We start from the raw sequence: 21,928 nt of genomic DNA, 5'->3' as shown, positions 1-21,928 counted from the left end.
AAGAAATAATAAAATAAGAAGAATAAGTTAACAAATAAATTCATTTTTTGACGTCTGCATTTATCTTGTTATCCAAATTTCACCGAACGTTGGTCTTTCTCTATCGGTGAAACAAGAGATTAAAAGAATCCTTACTCTTAGTATAGTTTTTATTTGTTATGCGTGCACATCAAAAGTGTTGCAACTTACAATAAATATATATGAAACATTTTAAAGATGAAATTTATTTGTTAAAGTATAAAATTTATATATAATAGAGACGTCGAGATACACCGTCGAACGAAATCCCCATATGTGTTTTCCTCTAATTTAATCACCCTAACTCGTTCTCCGATCACCCCAATTTCTTCACCGACGGCCGATCGACATCAGTTCGCGACGTAGAAGATCCTGAAAATGGCGTTGTAGATCCTGAAAATGCCGCAGTAGATCCTAAAAATGTGTCTGTAGATCCTGAAAATGCCGATCAGTCTTATGGTTTGTAACTTTTCAATAAATATACAACGTTAAAAGAGAGTTAAAGAACACCAAAAGAAAAAAAAAAAAAGAAAAAAAAAGAAGAAGAATATGATTATCTTGAGGATAAACTTTAAGTATTAACGAATGGACAGGAACAATTCAATATGATTCACACCTCAACTTATTAATAATTAATGGCGCACTCTTTCCTTAGTTCATCAGCACTATCACTAATACGAAGACTACTATTGTCTATTAATAAAATGTATATTAAATAGAAACAATAATCTGGAAAGATTTGAAATAAAAGGACACCATCGGAAAGCTAAATGTATTTCAAACTTCTCTCTCTATCATCCTCTATATTTCTTGCCAAATACTATCAAATTCTATAATCTATTAAAATTGATGAATCTTCTACATCACTCAAATAATAATAAGACTGATCCTTGAGAAACCTATGAAAACTCTGATTTAATGACTATTCATTCTGTGGACATAAAGGAGAGGCACCAGGGGATTAGAGAAATAGAAAAGCCTCTAAAATAAATTACTTTTTATTCCATTAGCAATTACAACGCTTTTAAAATTATACTGACATTTGTATTAGCTAAACTACATCAATGGTGTTGAGGTTTTACCCTTCTTGACATAGAACCTTTCATCAAAAACTATCTGCTGATCTAATTACACATTTCTCCGAACACTAAACAATTTAAAGACTTTGTATCTGTATCAAATTTCAGCACATAAAAAAATGAGGTATCTCGATATGACCGAACGAACACTAATCAATCATTTGGACATGCTATTTTTAGATTGGATAACAATAGTTGTACAATATCAGATGTGGACTATAAATTCTATCAATCTAAATAAGCTTTGGTCTGAATAAAAAAAAAAATGATATATGTATTAATGAACTGTAGTATTAATACTGATAGTATTAATGAACTGTACAAGTTTCTAAACATTTTAAATCCCACAGAATATATTCTGTCTTCCTAGAAAAAAAAAAAATGTCTTATTGTTAGATAAAAAATTTTGCGCATGAATAATCATGACATGTTCATCACTAAATCTGTGCCATTTATTGGACAACAAGCAAACTAACTCGTTGACTTCCCAAATCATTCACTATTACATACATTTGTGTCAGTGCTGTTTAAGAACCAAGAATGAAAATTGCAATGTTCATTCGCTTCATAGAAGCCAATTCTCAAATTTGCCAAATTAAAACATGCAAACCAAGATATGAATTTTACCAAAGATACGTCACTATCAGTGGGTCAATCAGTATATATCATTAAGTAGACTTTCGATGTATCTCATATATGATAATTTTCCCATCATATAATTACAATTACATCTTTCAGTGGTATTTGCGTACTTTTTTTTTTTATAATGAATCCCACATAATGTGCATAGATGTTACTTATTCATATCAGTCCATGAATCTATACTAATATATACTTCATCATTATATATGAATAATTTTTAACTTTTTCAATCACAATATTGCACTTAATTAATAAATTCGTTCTTTAGTACTACCCCATATTTAAATCCTCTTATTTTTATCTTAAATTAAATCATTTTAAGAAATTAGAAGTTTCAATTTCTAATGTTATTGCAAAAACAAAATTTACAAATTAAGATTAATATTACACAATAAATTATATTCCACACAAATTTTATGTGTGTGTGTATATGTATATATTCAAGAATTTGTACATGCATCTTTGCAAACTTTTAAGTAGTTCCTGTCATTTATCCATTTTATAAATATAATAATAACTATTCGCAATAAGAGATAAAGATCTTTTGCTCTTCTCTCTTTCTCTTTCTGCCCCCTCTTTCTTTCTCTCTTTCTCTCTTTCTCTCTCTCTCTCTCTCTCCTCTCTCTCTCTATCTATATTTATCTCCCTCCCTCCCCTCCCCTTTCCAATTTAACATATTTATATATTAATAATAGAAAATCATTGCATGTTATAAGAAATATAAATTTCAATAGAAGTTTGCAAAATAAATGCAGTACAAGGCACACAATATACTACAACCCTATCATAAGAAAGTCACACGTTGTATACAAGTTGATAAATAACTTTAGGTCTTCCAAAACTTACCACTGCCTCTGAGACATTTCACCTTCTGTTGCTTTTTCTTTAGATCCGGTAGCACCGGTAAAGCTTCTCTACCAGATTCACTGCCACCTGCACTAGAACTACCTCCTGCTACATCAGCTTCTTGTACTCCACCACCACCAGCTTGAGCAGCCAACAATTTCTTTATATTGGCAATCTAGAATTTATTAACAAAGATATTTAATAAAATTATACAAATTATGAATTCATTTAATCAGAAATCTTTAATAATATGTTCAGAATAGCACTTACATCTCGTTGTATTCTTTCTTTGTGATAAGTGGCTTTTTGTTTTTCTACATTTGCACGTGTCACTTGTTCTTCGATGCACGCTAAAACAGCGTCACAAGCTTCACCCCAAGCAGATAAAGTTTCTGCTACTACTCCTGCATCACCGGGTCTAACATCTCGTCCTAACCCAGCATAATCCACTTCCAATTGAGAATTTTTTTGATCTAATTTACCATGTATTATGTCTGCATATATAGCTTCTATTATTAAATCCTCTAGATCTCTGACATTTTTTATATCAAGTTCTTCAAGCAAGATAGAATAAGGTATACATTTAGACTTAGTTGCAAGTGTTACAATTGTAAGATGTTGAAGCTTCTTTTTTTGCGTAGGAGTCAATTCCAGAACCTTATCTTTATTCTCTAAATATTGTTTATATGTACCATATGCAAATAAATTTAATGTATTCCAATATTGAACATATGGACCACTTTCCAATTCCTTTATATTTGGCATATCCAGTAATTCACCAAAGACATGAACTCCCGGTGTTTCTACAGCTTGACATATTAATTCCAAAGCTGCTGCACCTTTAGCTGTTTTTGCAAGCAGCACAAATTGTTCCAGAGGATTACTTGTTGACTTTTCGGTGGATGTACCACCAGTCATTTTGAATCTATTTATAAAAGATTTATTAAAATATTCATTAATATTTATATTATGTATGCATAGTAAAACATTAAGAACAATATCTTTTCTTTTTTAAAATATATTAAATATAATAATAATCAATTATGATTGCAAGATAAGATTAAAAACTAAGATAATTGGAAAGATAGAAATTAAAATGAAAAATACATATATTTCATTATATAAAATGTATGTATAAGATATTATATGATAAGACATTATATGATTCGAATACTAGAGGTTAGGTAATGCATGTTTTCTAATCATTTGTATAGGCATACATGTAATTATCATATTCTTATTAAATAATTATCTCGAATTAAAATAATATATGATATTGTAAATATCAAACTTACATCGTTGAGTTAACTATCCGAAAATCTTACCAAAATTTTTTCACTTATTCACCCTTTTCGTAAATGCGCAAATTCATTGCGCATGGATTGAACTTCGAACGTATACAAAAGTATGCATATATATATGAAGTTTACATTTTTTAAAAAGTATTAACTTAATAAGTAAATACAAGATTAAAAATTTAAAAAGAAAAAAGAAATGAAAATAAAAAGAATTCTAAATTTATTGCAAATTTGTATAATGTAAAAGAGAATGAAATTTTCTTTCCAAATTTATTTTTTTTTTTTCATCCTACGGTTTAACTACACTTTTGAAATTTTAGCAATTAGTCAGTGTCGCCAAGTGTTACCAAGGAGCGGTAAAATTAAAAATTAATTCAAAAAAATTTCTTTTTTATAAGTTAAATTGCCCATTATAAGTAGAGATAATATTATTTTACATTTACACAACGAATTCGTCATTTTTAATATTATTTTAAAAAATATTTGATCATGCAACTATACTTATTTGATAAAAATTATAATTTCTCTTGTGCAATGTTTTTTTTACCATTATTAATATTTCATCACTAATTTGAATTAGATATTATATTTCTAATTGGGCACATGTTATACGATAAATGTTTAAAACGTAAACATTGTAAAAATAATTCAATATTTTATTTATTTAATTCTAAACACTCTCGTTAATTGTTACATTAATTCTTCTATTATATTTATTAAAAAAAATTTATATACACTCTTGTACCTATGCATAGGATGCACATCTGTGAAATTACGTAGGTTGTCAACACTGGAAGACGAAAAGTTGCAATTTCCTCTAACTTCGTTCGTAGTATTTGACAGAAAAATGGAGAATTTGTTGTCCTTTGATACTTGTTGAAACATAATTATCGTTAAAACTTTTTTCCATAGAATATTAAAGATTGATGGAAAATCACAAACGGGAAAAATCTCGAGATAGTAATTCGTCAAACAAATCTGTGCTTATTAAAATTCAGATATAAAAGTCATTATAATGAAGCCTTTGATCGAATTCGAAGAGTGTTTGCGAGATACACCAAAATTTCGGTGAGTATTACATTGTAATTAATTTTAGATGATTAACAAAGTATATGTATTATTTTTTTTTTTTTCAAATAACATTCAATTTTTTGAAACATATAAATATCATTATTGTTTTAAAGTATCATCCAATGAATGATTAAACTTTCATTATTAGGTCTTGCATTGAAGAAGTTGAAAATAATATAGATATTTTGGAACAAAAATTGGATAAGGTATTAATATTGTTATGATTAATATTATATTTCTTATTCAATATTATATTCATTAAATAAATATGACTTTAAACGATCATTGTTTATATTATCATAGGTATTAAAGAACTGTAGCCTGATGATTGAAACTGGAAAAACTTTTGTTGGACAACAAAGGTTAGCAAGATCCAGTGCATTTAAAAAAAAAAAAAAAAAAAAAAAGAAAGAAAAAAAAAACAAAAAAGACATTTTATGTACTTATATTTTTATAAAGTCATATTATAAAATAAATTAATTTTTACAGTCAATTTACCAACAGCTTATGGGACTTATCATTATATTTTAGTAATGATCCAGATATAATGGCATTTTTAAATAAGTTAATTCATTCTATGCAAGAAATGAATAAGTTTCACAGTATATTATTAGATCAAGCATCTAGAACTATCATCAAAGATCTGAATATATTTATGAAAAGGTAAATTATTTATTATAATTTTATCATTGTTATTAATGATGAATTATTTATTTGTCTAATTTAATTTAACAGTGATATTAAAAAAGTGAAGGAAACACGTCATTACTTTGAGAAAATATCTGCTGATTTAGATATAGCCTTAAATCGTAATTCACAAGTTCCAAAATCAAGACCCACGGAATACGAGGAAACCTCGAACATTTTATCAGCTACACGATCATGTTTTCGCCATACTGCATTAGATTATGTACATGCATTAACGATGTTACAAACACGAAAACGACATGAAATATTGGGCTCTCTGCTTACTTATATGCATGCTTGTATAACTTATTATCATCAAGGTAGTGATCTTGGTCAAGACTTGGATTCATTTTTAAAAGATCTTAGCGAGGATCTTGTTAGAATGAGAGATGACTCTAATAAACTTGAAAAGGAGATGGAGAATAGACATATTTATGTTAATAACAGAGATTTAACTCCTTCGCCTATACCTGGTAATCCGAAGATGGAAGGTTATTTATTTAAAAGAACTAGTAATGCATTTAAAACATGGAATAGAAGATGGTTCTGTTTGAGAGATCATCAACTTGTTTATAAAAAACGTACTGGTGATGATGATTATACCGTCATGGAAGAAGATTTACGTCTTTGTACTGTAAAACCTGTAGTAGATTGTGATAGACGAAATTGCTTTGAAGTATTAAGTCCAACAAAGTAACTATAGATATAATTCTATTTACTTGGTTTGCTATAATTCTTATCACATTTATCTATTATTTATAATTTTAATATAGGAGTCATATGTTACAAGCTGATAGCGAAGAAGCATATCTAGCATGGGTAACTGCTATGCAACAAGCTATTGGTGCTGCTATTCAACGAGGCATGGGTACTTTATCTACTACTAGTTCACAAGAATTACAATTAAGAGATGTTAAATGTCCATCACGGCCATCATCTAAACCTAAATCAAGGTGAATGTAAAATAATATTAAAATGATAATTGTAAAAATTTATAATGAAAAAATAATGAAATTTTAAAATATTCCTTTATTATTTTTAGAGTATGGGAACAACTATTGAAGATTTCTGGAAATGATATTTGCTGTGATTGCGGTGGATCAAATTCAAGATGGGCTAGTATTAATCTAGGAATTACACTTTGCATAGGTAAATTTCATTTCCATGTGATATAATTTAATTATCTATAATATTATAATATATGCATTTCTTTTTTTTCTTTTTATAGAATGTTCCGGTGTACATAGGAGCCTTGGAGTTCATTATAGCAAAGTACGTTCTTTAACATTAGACGATTGGGAACCAGAAATATTGAAAGTTATGGCAGAATTAGGTAACACCGTAGTAAATAACGTATACGAGGCGTTACCAATTCCTCCGAATATGATTAAAGCTACACCAAAATGTAATAGGTATAAAATCATTTAAATTTTATTTCTTTATTTATTAATATCAGATTTCATTATAAAAATAATTATTCTTATTTTTTTTAGCAACATACGCGAGGCCTGGATAAAAGCTAAATATGTAGATCGTATGTTTGTTAAACCTTTAACTAATATTATTACAAACGAGCATTCGCCTAATCAGGAACAAATGCATTTTCGTAAATGGAGCGTTCGTAAATTACGTCGTAGGCCACGTAGTTATGATCTTGATTCTTTAAATCGAAACAAAACTATTTTAAATTCTTCCAAGGGTGCTTTGTGTTCAAGTTCGGATGACAGTAAACATACATCAATAGAAAGTTTAAATTCTGTTGAGAAATCAATATCGCAAAAAACGGATACGGTTTCTACAATGTCTGACAATTCAAGTACTGATATCAAAAATAGTTCTACCCTATATACAAAAATATTAACTCAAACCCATAACGACGTGAATGAGAATAATAGTCTTTGTAAAATCATCGATTCGGAATCTGCAGCAAACAATGAAGAAGTACTTAAAACCGATGTGTCGAAATTTGAAGAAAATGCATGTGATAATATTACCTCTGATATAAGTGATATATCAAATGATAAAAATAATGACTTGGAAATGCAAAAAACTGAGAAAATTATGCTATCTGATGTATTGATGTTTGGATGTGATCTACCAAAATCAATGATCGATGGAAGTTTAGAATTAAGTTCAGATCAGGATTCAACAGCTGGTGAAGATGAAGAATTTGCCGATGAAGAAGACATAGAAAATTTACATCCTGAAATGTTATTATATAAAGCAGCAGCTGCACATAATTTACCTGTTATGTGTGCTGCTTTAGCTGCAGGAGCAGATAAATTATGGTCAAACGTTAACGATAGAGGTCGTACTGCTTTACATCAAGCTATAATAAGCGTACGTAAAATCTTTAATAATTATCAATTATTTATTATGATTGTCTTTATTTCTGAATAATTTTTAAATTCCATTTATTTTAGGGTTCTGTGATGTCCTGCGAATATCTTCTATTAAATGGTGCTCGTATCAATTGTCAAGATGCAGATGGAAAAACTCCTTTATATTTAGCTACGGAATTAGGTTTGTTTACTAACAATAGATTTATTTAAATATATATATATATATATATATATATATATTATTTTTTAATGTATAGGACATACGGCCCAAGTATGTTTGCTATTGAAACATCGTGCAGATCAACATATTAAAGATGAAAGTGGTGTAAAACCTTTATCGATTGCAGTAAAGGAAGCTAATGCTGATATTGTTACTTTGTAAGTATAAATATATTTTTAAGTAAGAAAATTTTATTATTATTATTATTATTCTTATTATTATTATTATGTATTTTATAGATTACGACTTGGACTGTTAAACGAAGAGATGAAAGATTCTGAAATAGGCGTTACTGGGGATGAAACATTTAACGATGTTGTACGCGACTTTAGTCAGTTAGCTTGTTCACACCCAGAACGATTACAACGGCGAAATGATAGTAACAATATTCCCCATTCACCGGAATGAAAAAAATTTAAATGTCAATGTGGGAGAAATGAATATAAACAATTTGTCTTTCAGTTTGCAGGGTAATGCGAGTGAAATATAGAGAAAGCACGTAAGTATAAATAAAATATAAAATATTTGTATTTACAAAACATGAAATAAGAAGAAAGTAACTATGCATAAAGAGCCAATGACGAATGAAAAATTATTTAACGTTTACATTGGTACCTGAGATTTTCAAAGCATGTAAGCATAGAAATCGGTATCAAATTTATATAATATTCAAGCTATTTGATCTTTTTTTATTTTTCTTGATAAAATTATAAAACTAAGAAATATTATTTTTTATTCAGAAACATATAACGATTTCAAAGAGCATGTGATCTGTCATTTATATAATATACATTTTGCAGTTAGAGAGCATGAAGAAAAAAGCCTATTTATCAGTACCTAATATATTGTTAATATTGAAAGTAATGAATAATCAAAACTGCATTCTAAAAGGAATACATGTTATTTGCCATTTTTATGCTCAATGATCTAACAATACATAGGATTAAGTTTTATAGACTTACTGTCTTTCTATGTTTGCTATTGATATCATATATAAATGCATAGTTTATGTGCATGTTACTACCTTCTAATCTATACATATATATACATATACATATACATATACATATATATATATATATATATATATATATATATAGTTGTGTGTGTGTGTATTACAAAATTGTACTGATTATAGTACAGTATTATGTGAGAATGAATTTTATTGATATTTAGTTATAGATATTATTAGAAATAAGAGATCATTATTTCACGTTAGAATTCTAATAATAATTCACAATTCATTTGCATGTTAATTGATACATAATCAACTTTGTGTGCATGTAAAGCAAGATGCCAAAAGTTCACATATTTGTATACTAAATTATAGATCTGACAGTATATTCGAATATTTTAATATAGTCTTCCTTATTAAAAAAAATTCCAGTTAAAAATGTATTAAACGAATGAAACCTATACTGTAATAGATATCGATTATATCTTCGTATATAAGAACGTATTAGTAAAATATTGTAGATTAGTATTTTTTTTTTAATAAGTACTTATATAACCATCTAAATTATATGGTAAGATTTTATTGTTTACTTATGATTCATACATTATACCATTTAATTTATATTTTATTTATATTTTCAATACTTTAATATTTCTATTATTTGTTTTGTTTTTTTTTGTTGTTTCTTTTTTTTTTCTTTTTTGTCTTCAAATTATTACTATAATGACTATAAAGAATTACACCAATTAATTTCTTAAGTAACGCCGCGTACTATTGCTTTTTCTTGTGTCAATGTTTATGCTATTATGTATGATATATTCTATGAAAATCATATTAAGGATATTACAATATATATTTGCTACATTCCTTTAAATTAAAAAAAAAATAAAAAAAAATAAAAAAAAATAAAAAAAATAAAAAAAAAGAAATGTTTCGCTATTCGTAATATAAATAAACTAAATTTATAGAAAACATAAAAAATTTTAGAAAAAATTAAAAAAAAAATAAAGAAAAAAAAACAGAAAAAAAAATAGAAAAAAAATTGTAATTACATCTAAAGGTACGCATCATATAAAGGTACCTGATATTTTATTAATATGCTCTCGGTTTACGTTATATTTTACTTTTATTTTATGTTTATTAAAGAATATGTAAGATGCGATTAGTGATAGTTACCCTTCGCGATTTTACCGTAATATTATTATTTCTAAATCTATAATAATTTTCCTATTGAAAAGAAATAAGAAAAATAATAATAAGATGCATATTATTATATATAAATAAATAAAATTCTTAAGGTCAAAGATCTGAAATCTACAGCAGAGTTTACAATCCCAGAGGAGAAATATATATATATATTTATATATATATATATAGGCTAAAGCAATGACTGTTTAACTTTTTTACGTTTTACACAAAATAAGAAAGTCTTCTGTGACAATTTATACATTTTTTTTTTCTTATTTTTTTTTTTTTTTTTTTTACAACAAACAAAAAAACAAAAAACATAAGAAAATTATTTTAAGTGGCGAAAATTATCTAACATTTTATATTCATGATTTGTACATTATAAATTCCAATAGCCTAATAGAGAAATGACATATATATATTATTATTATATTAAAATAAATTTTATGACATTTTATAACAATTTATTATAATTTTTATACGCGATTGATATATTACTGTACACAATCCTCATCAATGAATGTTGATACTGCCTTTTTGCAAAGATCTGTATTATACATCTTTATGTATACACTGCTGTTAATGAAAACAGACATATGAATATTTATAATAATAAATATTATCGCAATATATATATATGAACAAAAATAGATTGTTAATAGTAAGAAATAATAATTACTCAATGTATAATATTGTATACAACTTCCATAATCTGTAAAATAATTCTGATCATTAATAACTTTTTTTTTTTTTTTTTTTTAATAATAATACATAGTTTACATGATGATCTACATTAATATCCTTAATTATTACAAGTAAATGGAAATTAGATGTAATTATTAATACTACTTATGTATTGATGATATACCAGTAAATTTAATTATAGTTGTCAGATACTTGAAATGAATTTTTTATATCTTAATTGTAACATATATTCTATTAAATAGAATAAATCATGTCTTAAATTCAATAAATTAAATTTTTTACTTACTTCCTAAAATATTTGCAATATGACGAAAATATGGATATAATGATGGAAATATTTCAATAGGAAATATTTCAATGAAAAAAAAACAATATTTAATATAACTCATAAAATGTACATAACAATGTCGAGTTATTTTTCTTTTGAATTCCAATGCATTAACATAGAAATTCTTTTCTTTTAAATGTGAGAATTTATAAATTAATACTTTCTACAATATTTTAATAATTTCTAAAGTCTCAAATGTACAGAGAGTACAATAAACTAATATTTAAATAGTAATACATTTGTTTAAACATTAGAAAGATGAATAAAAGTTAATGGACAAAATTCGGTCGGTAAAATAGGAATGTTATTACTGACATTAACCAGCTGGTAAAACAAGAATTATTGACAGATAAACTGAAATAGAAATGTAAGATTTCCAACAGAAGTTAAAACAGAAAACTTCTATTATCGACATATCAATAGGAGGAATAAACTTCATCGAATATGGCGATAGAAAAGGCAATTATCGGTAATCGGTAACAAGTAGTAATCTACTTAATCGACGGTCGGATAAAAAGAAACCATCACAATTTTCTAATCGAATTTGCAAAAAAATTCAAACGAAATCTATGGTAGGACCTTTAATAACATATCTGTTATATCAATAATTGAAATAAAATAATAAATTTTTTCCTTTTTCTTTTTTATTTTTCTTATTAATTCTCATTTATTCTTACTTATTAAATCGTATATAAGAATATCACAATCGGAATGATGATTCTTGATGATGAATAGTCATGATGTTCAACACTTCTTTCCATACAATAATATCTAATTAATTTGAATAGATGGTTATCAGAATTAAATATTTATTTTATTTTTATTTTTTATATTTTATTTATTTTTTGCATTTGATAAAGAACAATATTATTACTTGTCCATTTATAAATTCATTCTTCAAATTTTGTTTAATTGATCATAATTATTCAATTATAAAATTATAATAATACATATATATATAAATGAAACTTTGTAAGTTTGTGTAATTATTGGTAAGAAACAAAAGAAATAAGAAATAATTTAGAAAATTTGTTTATTCGTCAAATAATTAACAATAGTTGGGCTGTAAAACCTTTCGTCCTTTTGTTTTACCATATGAATTTTATTATATATGTATATGATAAGTATGTATAGTATTCACAAAACTCTCTCCATAGTCTTATATAATGGATTAATAAAATTCATAAAAAAAAAAAAAATAATGTTCGCATAACAAAAACACATTTTAGGTACGCTATGTTACTATGTTCTCGAAGCGTTTTTATTTAACGACCTTCTTAATGATTTTTAAAGGCACTCAATCTTATCTCAATCGGTTATAAACCGAATGATTTAATTTAGATGATAATAATTATCCTTAAATTTCTTTACACGAAGATCTTTATGAAAAAAAAAAAAAAGAAAAAAAAACAATCAACCTATGTTATCACTCATACTTTCATACTATCATACTGAAAATGTATTTTTTCTCGCATTGTTTACACTTATAACTATTTCCACTACTTTTTATCTACATTTGTTTTAATCTAGCGTTGGCCCTTTTTTACAAAATCAATTTTGATTAAGTCATTATGTTTAAACTTAGCAATTTGAATTGTTATGATGACGTTAAACTAACCGCATAATAAAAGTTTCATTTTAAAATATGTAATTGACAGATTTACAAAACTTTAAATATTCTATGTAATTCAAAATGATTTACAATAATTATAATTCAAAATTTTTCATTAAATGAAATATTATTGTTTTTGTCGTCCAGGCGCCAGGGATTAACTTAAATTCTTTGTATCACAGTGCACATTTTGCACTATTCGTCAGAGAACTAAACGGGTAAAATTATGATTAGAAAAACGAAGTATAATTGGCACACTTTCAATAATCAGTACTTGTATGAAATGTGTATCATAAAATTATATCTACAAAGATCATGGTATGGCTTAAAGTACATAGCGCAGTCAAATGAATTTACTATAGTAAATACCTCTACACATTGTGTGTGCGTATACGTGTGAATATGTATGTGTACGTGAGCGTGTGCGTATGTGTAAATAGTACAAGTAAAAGAATCAATCTATAGAAAGCATATAGCTATTTTGTTAAGTAAAGAAAAATATTTCTTGGCTAGTATATTATAAGACATATTTCTTTGTAAAAATACAATTCTCTCTTCATTTTTCTCTGAATTAAATGTTATATAATGCTATTTTTATAAAATAGCTATTTAAAATTTAATATTCTGAGGAATATCATAGAAAAGGTATAATGAACTACTAAGGCACAATGTATCAAACAGCACTCATGAAAGGCACTTAAATATGTCATAAAGTCTATCGATTGAAAGGCAGTAATATGCGCGATATCGTTAAATTTATGATATTATAAATACTTTCGGAAGAAAATGAATTCATTGAATCATTTGCAAATACCTATTCTCTTCGAGTAAAGAGCTTAAGGATGATGTCATATCGTTAACAACCATATTGGCGCTAGCTGGTAATGGTTGTGGCAAAGATATAGGATGAGTAGAACTTGATACATTAGTATCATGCATATTACCAGACCAATTTCTGCATTGTTGCACATACTCTAATGTTCTCCTATAAGAATCTTGTCTCATACCTTGTGGTGGTTTAACCGGGGAACCTTGTTGTGATTGGCTTATATCTTTGCACTGAATTTCTAATAAATTCGTGCCGGCCTGTTCCTGATAACATTGTTCCCCATAGCCCCATTGACAATTACAATTATATTGATGAGTGCTGGGTGGATTAGTTCGCATCTGACAGCTATGGCCACAAATTTGTTGTTGTATCCTACCATTACTTTGTAATGCATTACACAACTGCGGGGATGTTCTTTTAGGAATTGACGTATCATTTGTAATATTTTGATGATGGCCACTGTTTGGATGAATACAGGTTTGCATTTGAATACATGAGTTAGCCGTTTGTGCCTGTTGCTGACATTCCTGTAATCCGCTCATGTTATTAATGACCTTGGTTTGATTTGTAACATTCATTTGCGAACAATGTGGTGACATCAGCGTACACTGATTAGTATTCCCAGTTTGTTGATCCGGATGTAAACTCGTCATTTGACTATTCGGTGTTACAACTGGTCTTGAACATTGATTCGTTGTTTGATTACATTGTGAATTAGAATGATTTATCGTAGATTGACCAGATAAAATGGGTTGTTGGGTGCAGTGTGGAATCGATTGTTGGCAATTAACATTCGAACGTATTTGCGTACAAGGCTGTTGGCTCATCGGCGTATGATTAGCCGATATACACGTTTGACTGGAATGATGATTCGTTTGATTGCCCGCATTGCGATTGCAATTGGAATTTAACTGTACTTGACAGCCGTGATTAGGATAATAGTTATGATACATGTGATTTTGAGAACAGTTTCTTGTAAGTTGAGCAGAATTTTGTAACATATTTTGAGAAGTATGTTGGGGCGCCAAGGCACCAGCTGCTGGAGATGTCAATGGTTGATCACTGATATGACTAGGAGCATAGTGAGACCCTGGTGATATTACTTGACCACTCGCAGGACTTGCCATTTGTGCTGGAACAGGTTGAGATGCATAGTTGGGAGGTGGTGGACAATATTGAGAAGAGGGATGAGTAGGCCGAGAACTTGGACATTGATTATATGGGACAGGAGAAGTATTTTGATAATTGAGACAAGATTGCTGCGAAGATTGTTGAGCTGAATAACAATTCTGTTGATGCGTTTGATTGTAATTACACGGAGGTTGCATCTGTCGCTGATAATGCAAAGGATTTGTACATATCGGTGATTGACAAATAGGTAAAGGACTGCTTCTATAATTGCTTTGATTACCACCTGCTTGTACCTGTAAATTATACATAATACCTCATGTAAAATCAATTGTTTTACATATATATATATATATACGTAAAGGAAAATAAAAAAGAAATTAAAAAGCTTACTTGATTCAGATATTGCATCATTTCGTCTGGAATGACAAGTTTATTTTCCACCATTTCACCTTCCCCAACTTCATCCAAAATAACTTCTTGATTTGGATGAAGTTCTGGCAATTGTGCTGACCTTGGTCTCGGTGGCATAGGTGGAGATGTTCTATGTGCCTGATGACCTCTTGCAGGTTCAGACATTCGTCGATCACCGGAAGGTTGAGTACAATGTTCACTGGGATTGTTCCAATCGTTTGGTTTACCTTGGATACCCTGTAACATATTTTTTTTTTTTTGTAAACATTTTTTTATTTTCTTTTTTTATATATATATATAAAATATTTCCTCGAGATATGAACAATTAATATTTATTCAAATAATACCTGCAACGACATGTTCCGTGTTTGTACAACCAGATTACTGGTAGAATAAGGTCCTTGTATATGACTCGGAGGATTAATTCTACCAGACGTGGTGCTCATTTGACTACTTCTTCTAGAAGTACCAGGACTAATAGGATCGTAGAAACTACCTGGTCCAGTAGCTCCAGTTCTTACGGCACTAATGCCACTGGCCTGACTACTTCTTCTACTACCAAAATCAGTTGATCTCATACTGCCATAATACGTACTAACAGTACTGTTGCTGTCTCTCCTTGGTTCGCTCAAAGGTTGCAATCTAAGCTGCAAATCCGATAAGCTGGTTTGACGGGCTGGAACACCACCTTCCATTTTTAAATCTGTGATCCTTCTGTTCAAATCACCGATATTACTTTGAGCACCCATGCCACGAACGCCTCTCATACCGGACATGCTAACCGGAAGCGTTGGTACACCCTTAGCATTTAATCTTCCCTTCATACGATTCCTCGAAGTAGCTGTTGCTACCTGTTGTTGCTGTTGAGATTCTATTCCACCAACCTACGAGTTAATCGATAATCCCACATCAAGATTTGACGATTCAAATGATAGATAAAAAAAATAATTAAGATCTTTTAATAATATACATCTTTATTCTTAATAATAATGATCGGACATAAAAAAAAATTATATATAACTTTGTTTTAATTTATTATCACGTTTACCATAGCACGAAGAGCTATTGGAAGATCAGCTATGTCTAAATCGTCAGGTTCTTCGGTCCATGGTTCTTCAGAGAGATTAGCTCCGTCATTAGTAAGAGTACCAACACCGGTCACTTCATCGTTGCAACCTCCAATAAGAGGACTTCCTTGTTGTTGCATCATACCAGGTGGACTATTGGCCTCGCTCTCAGATTTTACGCTAGGACTCGATAAACTCGGTGTCTTGGGATGTAAGTCTTCGCTTCTACTAGGACTATGTCCTCCTGCACCTGCTTCGTCGCTTCCACCGCCATCTCCGCCACCACCTTTATGCTTTTTATTGGCATAAAATTCCGCTCCGTGGACTGTCTTCACGTGTTTCCTCAAAGACGAAGGATCCGTGTACCTTTTTGTACAGCCAGGTGCTTTACAGACGTACGGTTTCTGTAAGAAAATTTATTATCACGATTGATACCAAAGCGAAAGATGCAGATTCTTTTTTTTGTATTTTTTTTTTTTTTTTTTTTTTTTTTTAAAGAAAAAGCAAAAGAAAAAGGAAAACAATCCATTCATTAAAAACTAATTTACCTCGTTCGAGTGTGTCCTATTCTGATGTTTCGCTCGGTCGCTAGCATTGCTAAATGCTTTGCTACAACCTGGATATTCGCAGGTATATGGCTTTTCACCTGTGTGAGATCTCAAATGTGTCTTTAAATTCTCTAGTCTTGAATATGCCTTGAAACAACCCTCAAACTGGTAGGAATAAATTTACAATATAAATGATTCACATCTATGTGAAATTTTATTACACATATATATTATAAACATTTAATAGAAATTTTTTGTCGATATAAAATATTAAAATATGAAAACGATCATACGTTATATTATCTACGTACCGTACATTTGTGAGGTTTTTCACCGGTATGCCTTCTCATATGTACCACTAACATATATTGTGCCTTAAAAGGCTTTTCCTCTCTTGAACATTCTTCCCAACCACAAACAAAGCTCTTTTTATTGGCATGTATGTGATCATTATTAATATGCTTCACAAGATCATCCTGTTAAATATGAAAGCAAAAAAAGAGGAAACGATATGGCAAATTAAAAAAGTAAATGAAAAAAGTAAATAAATAAATAAATTCTTCGCATTATGATATTTAAAAGGAAAGGAAATGCATATAACCTGAGTTGGAAATTCAAGACCGCAATCTCTCCAATGACAATTCGTTTCAATAAAATCACCAGGTTCATCTCGAAGATCCTCACTAGGACTTAGTCCTTGAGGATGAGTTGGTGGAGCAGTTGTCGTTGTATTGGTGGTAGTTGTTGCCGGTTCTCTTTTAACCTTGGTAGACGTTCTTCTCGAAGATGTATCTGCTTCCGCCGTGACTGATCTTGAAGATGTCTCTGACGCTTTCCTACAGGATTCTGCATTCTATAAAAAACAATTTTAGAATATTCTTTTTAATTAACCCCGTGCATTACCAAAAAAAAAATATATATATATATATTTTTTTTTATTTAAATAATTTACAATATTTAAGAATACATGAATTATCTCATAGAATAATATATCATATCTGATAATAGTTATTAATTGAGATTGATCGTTTTAAATTATTAATTAATTATTTATACCAATAATAATATATTATTTTATATAATCTCAGATATATCATTAGAATAAACAAATATCATATTTATTTAAAATTTATAGAATTTAATAAAAATTTGTATGCTTTTAATTTTATTTAAATCGATGATTCTAAAGTACATACAAGTATATTACATACATACATACATACATATATATATATATATGTATGTATAATAATAAATTTATACCTCACTCTTTGGCGGTAATCCTCCATGAGGAGCAAGGGTCGTCGATGCCGTAGAATGAGGTGGTACACAAGGATAAAGTTGCGAGTGAGGTGACAAACCGTGCGCATGAGGGTGAGAATGAGGGTGTGGAGGCAATGGCGGTGGTGCAGGCGGTTGCAAAGGATGCGCGTGAGGCAAAAGAGCCGCCGCGGCGGCGCTTCTCAAAAGGTGTGCCTGAAGCTGCTGCAAATGAGGCGCCATGCCAGGGTGCATACCTAAAGCTGGGCTCATGGCTATAACAATACACCCATTGGAATTCATTGAAATTCGTTATACAGACAACTTTCTTTCTTCCTTTCTTTTCTTTTTTTTTTTTTTTTTTTTACAAAAAAAATCAGTTGATCGATCACTAAAAGTTATTTATGAAATGTATTTCATGGGTATAATTAATTTGTTACATTTTTACTATTAAATAATTTATATATATATATATATATGTTATTTTTTTATAATTATCTTTACATATTATCATTTATACGTAATCTCACGTAGATATAAAAATATTTATATATTATTATATATTATATACGAATCTGATTAAGTTTTTCCTTGATCATATAATAAATATATCGAATTCATAAGGATTATTATGAATAACATCTAATTATAAAATTTTGTATCGATTAACACATATTATAGATACATAGTAATATCAAATTAATATGTTATTATATATATATATATATATATATACATATAAATTATTTCTTATAAATAAAATGAAAATAAAGAATGATCGATCATCGATAAATATGATTAAAATAAGGATTACTACGAGGATGTACTATGTATTTGTTGATGATAGAGGAAGATTATCATCGAAATCGGACTACGGTCATTCTCTCGACAGTCTCATCACGACGAAGCTAACTTCCGGCACGTAGGCTTAGCTTGCATTTTAATTGTCGGTCTCCGGTCTCTTGTAACGTTCGAAGATCACGCTAAGCGTGCGGATACAGAATGATTTTGTTTGTTGCTTCTGTCTCAGTTGAATAGACGATGAACCGTGTTACGATAATGATCGTGTGAAAATGATCGAGTGTTGTTCACGATTTTCACTCAAGGACGATCTTTTTATATTTTTGTTGCTTTTTCTTTTTTTTTCTTTTTTTTTTTTTCCTTGGAATAAAAATACAAGAAGGAAAAAAAAGAAACATAATGTCAATACGAACGTAATGAAAAAGAAAAAAAAAAGAGATATTATCATCGTGATAATATCTATTTAAAGAATTCGTTCAATTATCCAATTATTTCGTGTATGTAATGCAAGATATAGTCGTTGCATGCTTAACTAATTCCGTAACTAACGTCTGCAATTAATATTTTTATCTTGCCTGTATATAAAACGTGACAGGGATTAGAAATGTATTAGAGATTTTCATTATAGTCCAACGTGATATTATTTTAATTCCGGATGCGTGGACGCTTTTGTAACGATATTAATATAAATGGGATTATAATAAAAAAAAAAAAAAATGAATAAATAAATAAATAAACAAATAAATGAGACATATCTATAAATCCTACACACTGTCTTTTATAAAATTTCAATAGAATTTATTTTTTTTTTTTTTTATACTTTTCCCTTCTGCCCTTTGCAAAAAGATTTTTATCGTCGTAATCTGTCTCTCTTTCTCTCATTTCTTTTTCTTTGCTTTTCTTTTTTTGTTCTTTTTTTTTTTTATTTTTTTGTTTTGTTTTGTTTTTTTTTTTTTTCAGAAGGCCAACAACTCAAGCGTGCTTCGAAGGTAAATTTAAAAGTGAACATTCTGAACCGTAAGTGCCACGCAAGAGGGAACGATCGACGTGCTACGCTTCTTGAATTTTAATTCGTTAATAACTTCATTTAATCGCAAATTACTGATGGTCCTTAACTCGCGAGCAAGGTGGCCCCCGATTTGGGGTAAGCACTTGACTCTCGCCCGTGTATAGGTACTACCTACTATACTATATACCGGTCGTAATCCACTTGTATAATGACTTCATGCGCGCCAGAACCTCAATTTACTGCTACTGAATCTCGATCATGCAAAAGGTATATATCGTTGAACATCGAAAGCCTGGATGATTACGATGACAAGCAAGGTTCAATTTTCTCAACTAAATTTCTTATACTTGTCTTTGATGATTTATGTTCGTCTTATATATATGCATATGTATATATATATATTTATATATGTATATGTATTTCTATACTTTCACGACCTGTCCTTTACTTTTATTTTCTTTTTTTTTTTTTTTTTATTGCTTCATCATTTGTTTATTTGTTTGTTCATTTCGTTTTTCTCCTTTTTAAAGATAATTAACGTCATCATCTGGTACATGGGAAGAGGAAAATAATATAATATCATAGAATAATATCTTACCGGCCGATAAGTGACCATAACTGCCACTTGCACTACTACTTCTTGAGCCATTAACGATGGACGCTAAACTATTTGGACTGAATCTAATCATGCTGTCGATGTCGAAGCGATCGGAGTATGGTGAACTGCTTAGTGCCCGTTTACGGCTAGCTCTAATCGCCGATGCTCTTGGACTTCCTAATCTCGACGATGCTGAAACTGTATTAAAAATGTTTTTTTTTTTTTTTTTTTTTTTTTCTTTTTTTTTTTTTTAATATTCATCGTATAACTCGAAACAAGAATTATCAACAAACAAATTATTTACATATCTTACATTTATGTATCTAATTTATTTTCACATTTTTTCTTTTCTTTTATTTTTTTTCTTTTTCTTTTCTTTTTTTTAATATTAAAAGTACGATCGTACTTTTTTTTTTTTCATTAAGTACGACGTTTAGACATAATCACAATACGAATAACGAAGGAACGATTTAAAGGATATTAATTATTTTAACGATAAAAAGAGAGATAATTGTTAAGAAAGAACGATTTCTAATTACTTTCTAAACTTATTTTCTCATTTAATATTATTTATGAATAATTAATTTTCATAAATATAATAATAATAATAATTTGTTGATACTTCTAATCACCGCTACCCTATCCCCACTTACACACACACGCATATATAAATACGATGTTTATACATTATTAAATACAGGTAATAAGAAACAAACTTGGAAAAAAAGGGGGATAATGTAGTACCCGAAGGTAAGAGTAAATGGGTAAAGAAGAAGAGGGCCGATCTTGCGGGTTGAACGATTTAGCAGCGATTTGCTTTCGACCGCAGCCCAAACGACAAACCACTTTCTTAAGGCCGCGGTGGCGGCTTTCTTGTACGTACACTATCGTTGGTTATACGTTTGCTTCCATGCATCCCTCTCTCTCTCTCTCTCTCTCTCTCACTCTGTCTCTCTCTTTCCTCTTTTCGATTCCATCTACTTCACTCTTTCCTTCTCTCTCCCTTCTTTCTTTCTCTCTCTTTCTCTTACACGCGTATTCCGCAAGATAAAACCACTCCTTTTATCTCCCTCCCTCCTACCCTCTTTCTCTCTCTCTCTCTCTCTCTTTCTTTTTCTCTCGCTCTCTCTCTCTCTCTCTCTCTCTCTCGCTCTCTCTCTCTCTCTCTCTCTCTCTCTCTCTCTCTCGTTGCTCTTCTCGACCACGAGCAACCCTATATAGAGAGAACGGAATCACGAAGAAGAACCTCTTCTTTCTTTCTCCTGGCTTTCCACTCGGTTGAT

General features: G+C 29.2%; 3 protein-coding genes across 8 annotated transcripts in view; 1 reads left to right on the top strand and 2 right to left on the bottom strand.

Annotated features, from left to right (window-relative positions):
• Positions 1–4,015, bottom strand: part of CSN7 (COP9 signalosome subunit 7) — a 7,595-nt gene extending 3,580 nt beyond the window's left edge. For 2 of the 5 annotated variants that reach the window (XR_004837683.2, XM_035862147.2), the window contains exons 1-3: positions 3,881–4,015; positions 2,856–3,510; positions 2,586–2,760 (exon numbers count right to left, since the gene is read on the bottom strand). Coding sequence is in view for 4 of the 5 variants with exons in the window: in XM_035862147.2 (XP_035718040.1) it covers positions 2,586–2,760; positions 2,856–3,503 (823 nt within the window). In the remaining variant the exon portion in view is untranslated. Of the gene's footprint in view, positions 1–131; positions 454–814; positions 1,464–2,585; positions 2,761–2,855; positions 3,511–3,880 lie in introns of those variants that run through there. The other 3 variants (XM_035862145.2, XM_085661191.1, XM_035862146.2) reach the window with 3 other exon arrangements.
• A 675-nt stretch (positions 4,016–4,690) lies between these two features.
• CenB1A (Centaurin beta 1A) lies at positions 4,691–9,254 on the top strand. 2 transcript variants are annotated; one of them, XM_035862274.2, is made up of 12 exons: positions 4,691–4,951; positions 5,103–5,160; positions 5,258–5,316; positions 5,486–5,617; positions 5,690–6,334; positions 6,415–6,594; positions 6,684–6,790; positions 6,870–7,053; positions 7,135–7,981; positions 8,065–8,164; positions 8,241–8,361; positions 8,443–9,254. In XM_035862274.2, exons 1-12 carry the CDS (start codon positions 4,899–4,901, stop codon positions 8,609–8,611), a joined length of 2,655 nt encoding a protein of 884 aa, XP_035718167.1. In that variant the 5' UTR covers positions 4,691–4,898; the 3' UTR covers positions 8,612–9,254. The 2 variants fall into 2 exon arrangements, with proteins under 2 accessions (XP_035718167.1, XP_035718166.1); XM_035862273.2 differs by having other exon boundaries at positions 5,444–5,617.
• A 3,191-nt stretch (positions 9,255–12,445) lies between these two features.
• ci (transcriptional activator cubitus interruptus) overlaps positions 12,446–21,928 on the bottom strand; it is a 104,464-nt gene continuing 94,981 nt past the window's right edge. Inside the window, exons 4-12 of the mRNA XM_035862202.2 lie at positions 20,646–20,843; positions 18,241–18,512; positions 17,579–17,830; positions 17,289–17,453; positions 16,978–17,142; positions 16,411–16,833; positions 15,710–16,246; positions 15,342–15,599; positions 12,446–15,244 (exon numbers count right to left, since the gene is read on the bottom strand). Of these exons, the coding sequence (XP_035718095.1) occupies positions 13,784–15,244; positions 15,342–15,599; positions 15,710–16,246; positions 16,411–16,833; positions 16,978–17,142; positions 17,289–17,453; positions 17,579–17,830; positions 18,241–18,512; positions 20,646–20,843 (3,731 nt within the window). The 3' untranslated portion in view covers positions 12,446–13,783. The remainder of the gene's footprint in view (positions 15,245–15,341; positions 15,600–15,709; positions 16,247–16,410; positions 16,834–16,977; positions 17,143–17,288; positions 17,454–17,578; positions 17,831–18,240; positions 18,513–20,645; positions 20,844–21,928) is intronic.

The sequence above is a fragment of the Vespa mandarinia genome, chromosome 14 (assembly GCF_050613455.1).
Source record: "Vespa mandarinia isolate Hongniang chromosome 14, ASM5061345v1, whole genome shotgun sequence".
In the NCBI taxonomy this organism is placed as follows: Eukaryota; Metazoa; Arthropoda; class Insecta; order Hymenoptera; family Vespidae; genus Vespa; species Vespa mandarinia.
Note: the sequence above shows the minus strand (reverse complement) of the source record. Positions and strands in the feature narration are given on the sequence as shown.

What these genes read in the sequence shown, in the direction of transcription:
- CenB1A (XM_035862273.2), top strand. Translation starts at nt 4,899, where the DNA reads ATGAAGCCTTTGATCGAATTCGAAGAGTGTTTGCGAGATACACCAAAA. An exon ending in ACTTTTGTTGGACAACAAAG is followed by an intron (nt 5,317 to 5,443) that starts GTTAGCAAGATC and finishes TAATTTTTACAG; the next exon opens with TCAATTTACCAACAGCTTAT. An exon ending in CTGAATATATTTATGAAAAG is followed by an intron (nt 5,618 to 5,689) that starts GTAAATTATTTA and finishes TTAATTTAACAG; the next exon opens with TGATATTAAAAAAGTGAAGG.